Source organism: Limulus polyphemus, unplaced genomic scaffold, assembly GCF_000517525.1.
Source record: "Limulus polyphemus unplaced genomic scaffold, Limulus_polyphemus-2.1.2 Scaffold176, whole genome shotgun sequence".
NCBI lineage: Eukaryota > Metazoa > Arthropoda > Merostomata > Xiphosura > Limulidae > Limulus > Limulus polyphemus.
The window spans coordinates 90,528-100,895 of NW_013665786.1; the positions used below are offsets into that span (position 1 = coordinate 90,528).

The 10,368-nt window shown below is 30.7% G+C and overlaps 1 protein-coding gene across 3 annotated transcripts in view; it reads left to right on the top strand.

Moving 5' to 3' along the window:
* The first annotated feature begins 4,298 nt into the window (after positions 1-4,298).
* LOC106478058 (RING finger protein 11-like) overlaps positions 4,299-10,368 on the top strand; it is an 8,999-nt gene continuing 2,929 nt past the window's right edge. Inside the window, exons 1-3 of one of the 3 annotated variants that reach the window (XM_013938568.2) lie at positions 4,299-4,505; positions 5,107-5,284; positions 6,172-6,326. In XM_013938568.2, coding sequence (XP_013794022.1) covers positions 5,168-5,284; positions 6,172-6,326 — 272 coding nt within the window. In that variant the 5' untranslated portion in view covers positions 4,299-4,505; positions 5,107-5,167. The other 2 variants (XM_022381567.1, XM_022381568.1) reach the window with 2 other exon arrangements.

The following is a 10,368-nucleotide window of genomic DNA, read 5'->3' on the forward strand; positions in this document are numbered from 1 at the left end:
GACGAACAAGATCTGCCCAACCTTTAATTATGCTAATCTTGTAATTAGAATAAGTCTTACATATTCGAATGATTAGCCCAGGACTTGCCTATCTTCACTTGCTGCACCTGGAACTGATCTGGACTCAGTAGAATATCTCATATCTTAATGTGTGTAGTAAAGAAGTCAAAAACTCTAACTTCCTTTTTCTATTAAACTCGGAATCGTCTTGGTGTTCACTGTGTAACTGTTATATCATCAAGCAAGCAAAGAAGCTTGCTTGGAATGAAGAGAAGTGTTTACATGCCCATAAATCTTTCATGTGCTAAATTTCATTGTCTATTTATTCAATGAAAATGTTTGATTCATTGAATATTTTTGTCCCTTCTTATTCATTTTTGGTCGAATTTGTCTTATTGATGCCATTTCTTGTCTGAAACACTGTTAAATATATGACAAAATTTTAGTTGAAATGTATTTATCAAAAGTTCTAAAAACTATTTTTTGTAACTATTAAGCTACATCCAGCCTGAATGTCATCAATAGGTTATTAAATGCTAAAACTATTTTTAGTAATCATTAAGCTACGTCCAACCTGCGGGTCACCAGTGGGTTATGAAATACTAAAAACTATTTTTAGGAACTTTTAAGCTACATCCAGCCTGTGTGTCACCAAAAGGGTCATAAAGTGCTAAAATGTATTTTTAGTAACTGTTAAGCTGCCGTGGGTTATAAAGACTTGTCAAATGTCAAGTGGCAGCAAAAAATAAATTGAAAAATACAAACACTATAGGAGTAATTTCATCTGTAATGGGTTTATTTTTAAGAAATGAATTTGTCTGTTGCCGCTTCCTTATTTTTTTTTTTCTTTTCACGCCTATCAAATCTTATGTAAGCCCACTTCTACAGATTAAGCTCGTTTTCCTAATTTGCATAATTTTTTATTGTGAGAACTGTCTTGAAATAACTTCAATCTCCAATATATCGTTTATCATTATGAGAGGTTATAAATAGTATAAGATTTTGTTAAAAGATGACGTTGGCTATTTTATCATAAAAAAGATGCGTGAAGTGTTGAGATCTGTCTTCTTGTATATTTTAAAGTGTTTAAACGTTTTATTTTGTGTTTAAAATTCACAACTTGCAAAAGGTAAACATTGAATAAATCTGCAAGAATCTCATTCACACCTTATGTATCAGTCGATAAAACTGCAACTTGTTCAGTTTAGCTAATTGCATGGTAACACATTGAAAATTGGATTATTTAATCAATCTGAAACCTAATAATATCCTGCCTCATTGCTTACTTAGTGGTTTGTAAGGTTTGGAAAATAATTAAAGTATTATACTGTTAGCGAGACATTATTCGGTCGTAGGAAAGGAATGCAGGCATATGCAATGTGAAGAATGTACCTAAGAAGAGACAATGCACATCAATAAAAAGATATTTTCAAATAAAGAATAAAATTATTGTTAAATATGGTGTTATTTGTACCAAATGACATCAACTGTACCATGGTTCTAACTGCCACATGCCGAACGATCCCTTTAGAGATGACAGTGAAACTGACAAAAGTGGTTCAGGCTACGCTACATCTCCACATTTTACTCCTGGTGCATCCTTGAGTAAACTATTTAGTATAGCCTTTAAAACTGAGCAGTAGATCAATGTACAACTCTCACATTAAATGTTATATGCTCAAAGTTTATGCATTTGACTGTTGTATCATTTAAAGCACAAACTCAAGAATTTATTATGTATGGTACTGCATCTATGCTGTAGCGCGGTGCGGCTAAAGTGATCTGGAAAGAAAGTAAATTGTATCCGACTCATACGAGGTAATAGATACCAAGATGAAAGACCATTTAAAGTATAAGATAACGGATGCAACTGATAGTTTGGAAGACAGCATCAAATAAATTAGATGGAATAAACTTTGATAGGTCTTACAAACTAACTGAAGGTGAATAATTTAATCTAACTGAACTAGTTATGTCTCAGTTTGATTACCCGCTTTTCAAGACTGCATTTTTGAGAAATATCCAGGAAAGATCTGTGCGAGTTTGTTTGGAAGTTCTCCTGTTGAGACTCTGTACTGAGTTATCCAACACAATTCTGTCTACAACTATGGCTTTGGAAAATACCTTTGCTTTAAAGAGAGCAATACACTTGGATGGCTATACTTTGATAAACTAACTATTTTGTTTCTCTGTACCTTGGATTTGGATATATCAACCACCGAAAATTGACATTTAACCATGGCTATCCTTTTGTATGAAATATTTTGGTACAAGAGAAGAACGCTGCTGGCATCCTATTTTATGTTGTCGTGTATGTGTATGTACAAAAAAGTACCAAATGTGAATTCTAGAGGCAAAGTTATCAAAGTATGCATACGATGCGACCACTTGTGTAACTAAAAAAGGTTCTGACTACAGATGTGTACTTTATGTTGGCCTTGGTCCATATCTTAATAATGACCAAAAGAATGGTGCAGCAGTTACTCATCACATATTCTGTATGACTTTGAAAAAAAATAGCGCTCGGGTATAGTGATATGACGTGGCTATTGTGGATAGATGGTTTAAGGGCACATAAATATCGTTCTCGTGAACTGGGCGTCGTGCTTTCTGCATATGGGGTGTAACCAACATTCTACAGAGAAATCCAATTTTTCAAGGTTCGTAACTAAACTTTATTGGGTGTTAGAAGTAATGAATTTCGCACAAAACAGTAGAAATTGTGTTTAACAACCTGTGGACTCATGTTGTAGGGGACTCAGTAGAAACTGACAGTGCTCTTTGCAACTAATATCATCATACAAAACACAAAAACTAATTCTGCTGTCGTATAACGCATGTTTCAGCTGGTGAAATAGCCCAACACACTCAAATATGTTGTACAGTCCGAAGATTTTACATGAAGAAGGTTGGTATAGAAAAACACCGTATAATGTGATGTAGCTTTGGGTTTTCTGCGATCTTTTACAGTCGGTGTACACTAGTTGAAGGAGGCGATATCATACACGGAATAACTATATCTGAGGATGGGCTCTATTAGTCCAGTAGCTTAAAAAGCGGCCTACTCCGTGCCAAAATTCAGTTTCAACATGTTTTAAGTGAGATGTACTCTCTCTTAATTCAGCATGACATTCAATATATCCCACTTATACTAGGATAAGAGTAGTGGGATGCTGTGCACATATGGAGTCGTCTTTGATATGGTCCCTGAATTCAAACGGCACAAAGAACACAGGTCCACAAGACCAGTTTCTAGATCTGGAGGTGTTTAAAATGCAGCTGAACATTCAGTTTACGAAGTATATGAAATTTTACATTTTTATGGGGGAGCCAAATATAAGATTAAAAACGATTTTCTTGTCATTTTTGTGGTTTTCGTAGAATGGATAAAATTCACATCTCACAGATTCCTATCCTTTTATTGAATAAATAATGACTATATAATTCAAGAGTGAAAAGAAAAAATGCTGAAGATAAAAAAAAATCTCATTAGGACCATTCCTTAACCCCTTATGAGTAATTAGTTATAAACCAAAATGAAAATTAATTAAAGTATACATCTAAAATTCATAATTTTTGGCTTGTTGTATTTCTATCTACCTTCACTCTTCCTCATAAACACCGGAAAAATATAATTCTGATCAGCAGAAAACAGTGCTAAGTAGAAGTGTTTTAAATTGTGGAGATGGTCGTCGCTTTCACATTACTGGTTTTATTTATTTTAACAGAATATGTAAAATAATACAGTGTAAAAACTTATTTATAAACAGTATGTGTAAATGTATTTAGAATGCATGGCATTTTTGTAGGTAGACGAAACACTTAGTATCTGCTATTTCACATTTTTTTTTCTGGAAAAGATTGTACACTTATTTCACTTTATTTTCGTCTTGGCAAAACAATCCTTAGTATTCTTCATAATCAGAACCGAAATAATGTGAAAAACAGCAGAACATTGGAGTTATTTCAGAACAAAATTCATAATATATATTATCAGCATTCATATTTCTTTGTAAAATGAATGAAATATTAACATTTCATTTATGTTATGAACATAGAATATTTAGGTTAGTTCTAATTGTCAGTGTTATTTTTAAATGAAAATAAATAAAGCATGTATAATGCTAACAACGATGCAGCGAACAAATATGAAAATAGTTGAGTTGAACAAGGTGATATATATAGTCTTTAATTTTATTAAAACATAACGAGTTAATTAAATAGAGATGTAGTACCATATGAAACCACATGGCGGCGATAGTAATCAGCTGTTAAAGACAGGTTTGTGTTGTTATTGTTCAACCGTGAGTTCAGGGACGTTTAACAATGTAGTGGAAGTAATTATGAATAGTATCAGCTAACTAGTGTTCACATATGGAATGTTTAAAACACTGGGCTTGTTCTGATCTATTGAATTATGTAAAATTCTGGGAGAAGAGATTTCGTACAAATATTTACTTTTCGAATTTGGAAGTGGAACTTTGGAAGCCAAAGCGAAAGAAAGGGTAGACTAACACTCAAGGATATTATTATTCTTATTAATTTAGTAATTGTACAACACTGCCATAAAATTAACAGTGTTGATATTGTACAACTAACTTAATGATGCACTAAAATATAATAAAAATACAGACTTAGCACATATTCCAACAAACTAAATTGAGAATTTTTGAATCATAATATTATATTTTTTAATATCTACTAATAGTAATAGTACTAATGTAGTATTGTAACCTGTAAGCAGCACTTAGATTTCAAGCCTAACGAGTCTTACTAAAAGTTGATTGTTTATTTATTTGGTAGTTATGATATATATGATAAATTAACATTTTTTTACTCTTTCTGCTAAAAATAAAATGGGAGGTGTCATTAAAGCTAAAAGTAACAGTCCTATACCTATTACTATTAGAACTAAGACATTGAATACATAGTATTTTTAGCATACCAATAAGATTAGCTACTGCATAGCATAGTAGTTATTCCAGAGCAGTATGCTTAGTTTCTTAAATATATATATCGATACTGTAATTAATTCTGTAAGTTGTAATGTGCCTGTTAAGATTTAGTTTAAGAAAATTAACATAATTAATTGTGTGAAATTTTAAGTTTAAAAGGAAAGGAGTCTCACCATAAAGATATTTAAAACAGCAAACAGGAGTTTTGAAAAATGGGTAACTGTTTAAAATCATTTGGATCAGATGATATCTCTCTATTGCGAGAAAACAATAGCACTAGTACAAGAGAATCATCCACTGATCATGTTGAACTTCCACCATCATACCAGGTGAGTATTATATTATTTCTTTGTACAGATAAGTATATTAATTGTTGTTTGTTAGGTGACATAAGAATATATAAAAATAAATGTAATTATCATTATATATGTATTTTATATAGGGTTATGCATATTAGTTATCACAGTGTTATTTTTATACTTTACAGGCCAGCTGGGGAAATTCTAGGTAAAGTTAATGAGGAATAAGACCTGGGTTTGGCTACCATGAAATCTGTAAAGCTTTCTAGACAATTTTGGTTATAAAGTAATAATGCAATACTTAGTACATGCCTTAAAATCCCATTTGCATTATAATTTACAAATATACATTGTCTGGAAAGCTTTAAAGATTTTATGGTAGCTAAGTTTAGATATTTTTTTCTCATCAAACTTATCTAGAATTTCTTCAACTAGGCTGTAAAGTATAAGAATTATAAATATTGTGATAACCAATATGCATAATATTTCACTCATTGGACTTGTATTAATCTTGTAGCATTGTCCTTAAACAACAACTATGTTTATGTTTCGATATATCTTAATTATAAAGATAATAGTTTATTCTAAAGATAATAGTTTATTCTAAAGATAATAGTTTATCCTAAAGATAATAGTTTATTCTAAAGATAATAATTTATTCTAAAGATAATAGTTTATTCTAAAGATAATAATTTATCCTAAAGATAATAATTTATCCTAAAGATAATAATTTATTCTAAACAAGTCAAAATTTAACAAAATGAAGTAATACCTGCTGCTTCATGTTCTTTAACCTTGTTGTTTTCAATTTTCATTTAACCACCAACATCAAGTTTTGAATATTTATTTAATTATATCCATACTTTTGCTTAATGTTTAAAGCTAATAATATCTATAATAATCAACAAATGTTGTAGGAAAGCATATCAGTTCCAGTGTATTATCCTTCTCCTAATGTGAGTCGCCCAGCATCTCAACTAACAGAAGAAGAACAAATTAAGATAGCTCAACGTATTGGGCTCATTCAACATCTACCAACTGGATTCTATGATGGTAGCAAGAAAACCAGAGAGTGAGTTGCAGTAGATTTTTGTTATGTAATACACGTATTTGTAAGTAACGAATCTTCTTATTTTGCATAAATATACTAATGTGACAGATGGATCATTTGACTCTTTTTTTTTTTGATTTGCTGTCATTCAGTTTGTTTCCATATAATTTTTAGTTAAATCTGAGCAGTCATATAATTTTGCAGTTATTTGTTAAATAAAATAAGTTTCCTGAATGATATCTGACTGAAGTAATTTAGACTACAAGGAGAACTTAAACACTGAATACCAATGCAATGATCTAATTCTGTACCATGATTGTGACAGTCTCATTCTTGAAGTGTAACATGGTGACTAGGTTATCTACAATATCCTCGACTAGATCAATAAAAACACATGAAGTAATCCTGGCAACTGTTTATTAACACATAAATATGAGTTACCAAAAAATAATTTATAAACACTGGACAAGTGACATTCACATGCTGAGTAGTAAATCCAATCAAGCAATAGTAGATTGCCACCTATATGGTATTGTCTGTAAAAACAATAATACTTGTACATCCAATATTGTGACTGTTGAGTTACATCATACGCTATACTTTAAGCTAAGTAGGAAACTTGCAAGTTATTATTTAGATGTGTGTGTATTGTAATAAGTGTGAAATGACATGATATGTCATGTAATGATTATATGCTAACAGATACCTGCATTTGAAGGAAGAATTAATGCTAATTTAATTCCACAGTGTGTGTATACATGTGAAACACTGCATTTAATCAGTGGAAAGATGTCAAGAGATTTCACTCTACTTCCATATGAAAGTTTATACAAACCTGGAATCATCTGGGTAGCTCTTTTCTGAATCATTTCTAATAATTCAACAACCTTTCTTAAGTATGTTGATCAAAACTGAACACAATATTCCAAATGAAGTATAATGTTCTTGAATGACCCAATGACCTTCTCCAACCTGTACTCATTACTTATATACAAACAACTTTTCATTGTTGCTTGCTAGAAAGGTTTGGAGATTTTGCTAGCTAAGCCCAAATCTTTTTCCTCATCAACTTCACCTAGAATTTCTACAGCTAGGCTTTAAAGCAACATAATAAGTAATATTGTGATAACCAATATGCATAACCTCTTTTTATTAAGATTAAAAGACATCTGTCAGGTATTAGTCCAACTCACCAAATACTCCAAGTCTCTTTGAAAAATTACATTCAAACTAGTAATCACCCTAGTATCCTCCATGAAAGAATTAAGTTGAACATATAACTGAATATAATTTAGTGTCATACAAAACAAGAATGAGCCCTTAAGTCTGAAATGAAAGTAAATATTTAGTTCCTAGCTCTCTATTTGTGCTTGTAATGGATAAGTATATTAAAAATCTGTCTGATTATGGCTTAAATACCCACTATCTGCTCACATTCAAGTTCTGAGATCAATGCTGTACTATTTAAGTCATCATGGGATTGAATTCTACATAGATGTTCCTGATCTCATTGAACAGTTAAACAAGGAGGTCTCATCTTTAACAACAGGCTTATATCTAGATATATCATGTTTTAATGAATACCCTGAAGTTTTCCTTTCAGTAATTTTACATACTTGACACATTAACTTATGGCATGAATTCCTCAGGGTGTTGACAGATCTTTGTTTTTTTTGTTAATATTAACAATGCTGAATATTGTACATCTGACATATTTTATTGGAATACAGTATGAAACTAAATTTTAGTTAAATTTAAATTTCTTTCAGCATCACTTTTCTAAAGTTCATATTTATAGAATATTTTTGATTGTTATCATTATAAATATGGGAAATATTCATATGAGACTATACATTAGCAACAAAAAATGTTTTAGATTTAACTCTTTTAGGCTTATTTTGAGGTTACAAAAAGTAAAAGGGTTTTTTAGAACTTGCAAGTATATAAATTTGTTTCTGATCAGTGATTTCCATGGTTTGCTGTCATTAAATTCTGGCTTTGTAATGGTAAATTCACATTCTAGAGCTTATTGATTTATAAAGAAATTTTGTTTTGAAATATTTTTTCCAAGTCAAGTTTTTCATTTCTACAAGACTTCGTAAAATATAACCTATTTCCTGTTAAAAAACATCTGTATGTTCCTGTGGTGATTCTGCCTTAATGTATTTTGAGGTACATTTTGTTGATGTTATAAAATGAAGTCACTCTCACTGAAGTGGATGTTATAACTTGGAGAGATGACTGCAAAACTGAAACATGCATTGTTTATTTGAGATAGTATGAGAAATGTCTTGAAATCCTCCCTTGCACCCTTTGTTGAGATCCATTCCATAGGTAAGCATCAGGTGCTGGAGAATGGGAATCATTGCAAATTTCTGAAAGTACTGAATCACTTAAGTAGGCTTGCCCCAGTGGCTTTAAATGGATCTTTGTTAGAAGTCCAGTTCCAACTGTTAAGTTTCCATAGCTGACATGTTGTGTTTGGTGCCTCTTAGGTTCAGTTTCAATGGAAAGCTTTCTAGTATCATTTCAAACAGTAAGTATCCATTTCATTATGATCTTGAGGTTAGTGTTCTTAAGTTATTGCTGTTAAAATATATTAAATTTAGCAGGAGAAAGCAGATGCTTTCTCTAACAAAGAACTGTTTTATTTAAAAGATTATGGATTTAAATGTTGTGTTTCCATACTATTGGTTGCAAACAAGAACACAGTTTGTGTGTGTTCACAGTATCAAGATAATGTGTAGAGGTAGACTATGTGAATCAAAGAACCCTGATAATTTGTCTAACAGTGACAAAGTATGAAACTATACATCAAATGTAAATAATGATAAAAATATTGTATGTACAAAAATGTAAGGCTTTGTTTTGTTACAGTTTTTAATAATTACAAATAAAATTACTCAGTTCTTTAAATTTTTGACAATAGATGTATTTATGAACAGAGTTCTTTAACCTTTTTTTTATTTTTCATATTCACACCACATCCAAAAAAGATTAATTCAGTAATTGAAATTAAATATCTTGATTGAGAATGGTTATTCAAAAATACTTTTTTTAATGAGATACAGCTTTTTATGAGAATAGTAACAGAAATAATGATAATTATTTTGACATACTCTTTTGTTCAATTAAACTGTGCAGAGTATTCAGTACTCTTTAACCCTTTCCTGACGGGTCATGGGTCAAAGGCCATGTCATCGTGTTTGTTGACTCGCATTCAAAATTTTATTGAACTACTATTTACTATATTAATAAGTTTGATATCAAACTGTAGATTAAAATTAAATATTAAAGAAACACAATTAAACATTGATTTTTGTGTGTCACACGGTATGTTGAATGCAGCACTGGTTCAAATTAGATGTTTGTGATGTCAAGATACTAAGTCTGTAGTTTTGTACGAATTAGGAACTCAATTTACCAATATTGACAAGCTAGAATATAAAATAAGAACTTCTTATCTTTTCTATTTGCTAAGATATTGTTCATGTAATAAATCAAACACAATGGCACCTCAACCACCTCTTTCCATTTTTGGAAACGCTCCCTTATATACACTTACTTCTATATATATCACATGAATAACCAGTTGAAACCTCAAAATGTCCCCCTAGTGGCTTTCTTAGCCATTTTAAATTCCTAGGACTCCATCTCTTTCTTTTGAACCAAGATTTCAAGGAGATAGGTTATGTGTATAGTCTTCTCAAAATTTCATATCTTTTTATACCCAAATACACCTTAGTTACTAAGCTTGATAAATTATGGTGAAAGTCTATGGTATTGATATAGTCATTCATTTATGATTTTTTGGTAAAAAAAATTATTTTTGTTTCATATCCTCCACATGCAAAATTTTAAAAGTTTAGCATCCTACATCAAGCAGCAACCATGTACAAACTAGAAGAGATAATTGTTTGCTTTACTTCTTTATTTACTGTTGTATATTTTAAAAAAATAAGTTTAAGAACTTATTTCTAAATAGTATATAAATCTATATTCGTATATAATATATAATAATTGAAATGTGACTGTATTTTACAAAATACTAGTCTACTAAAAC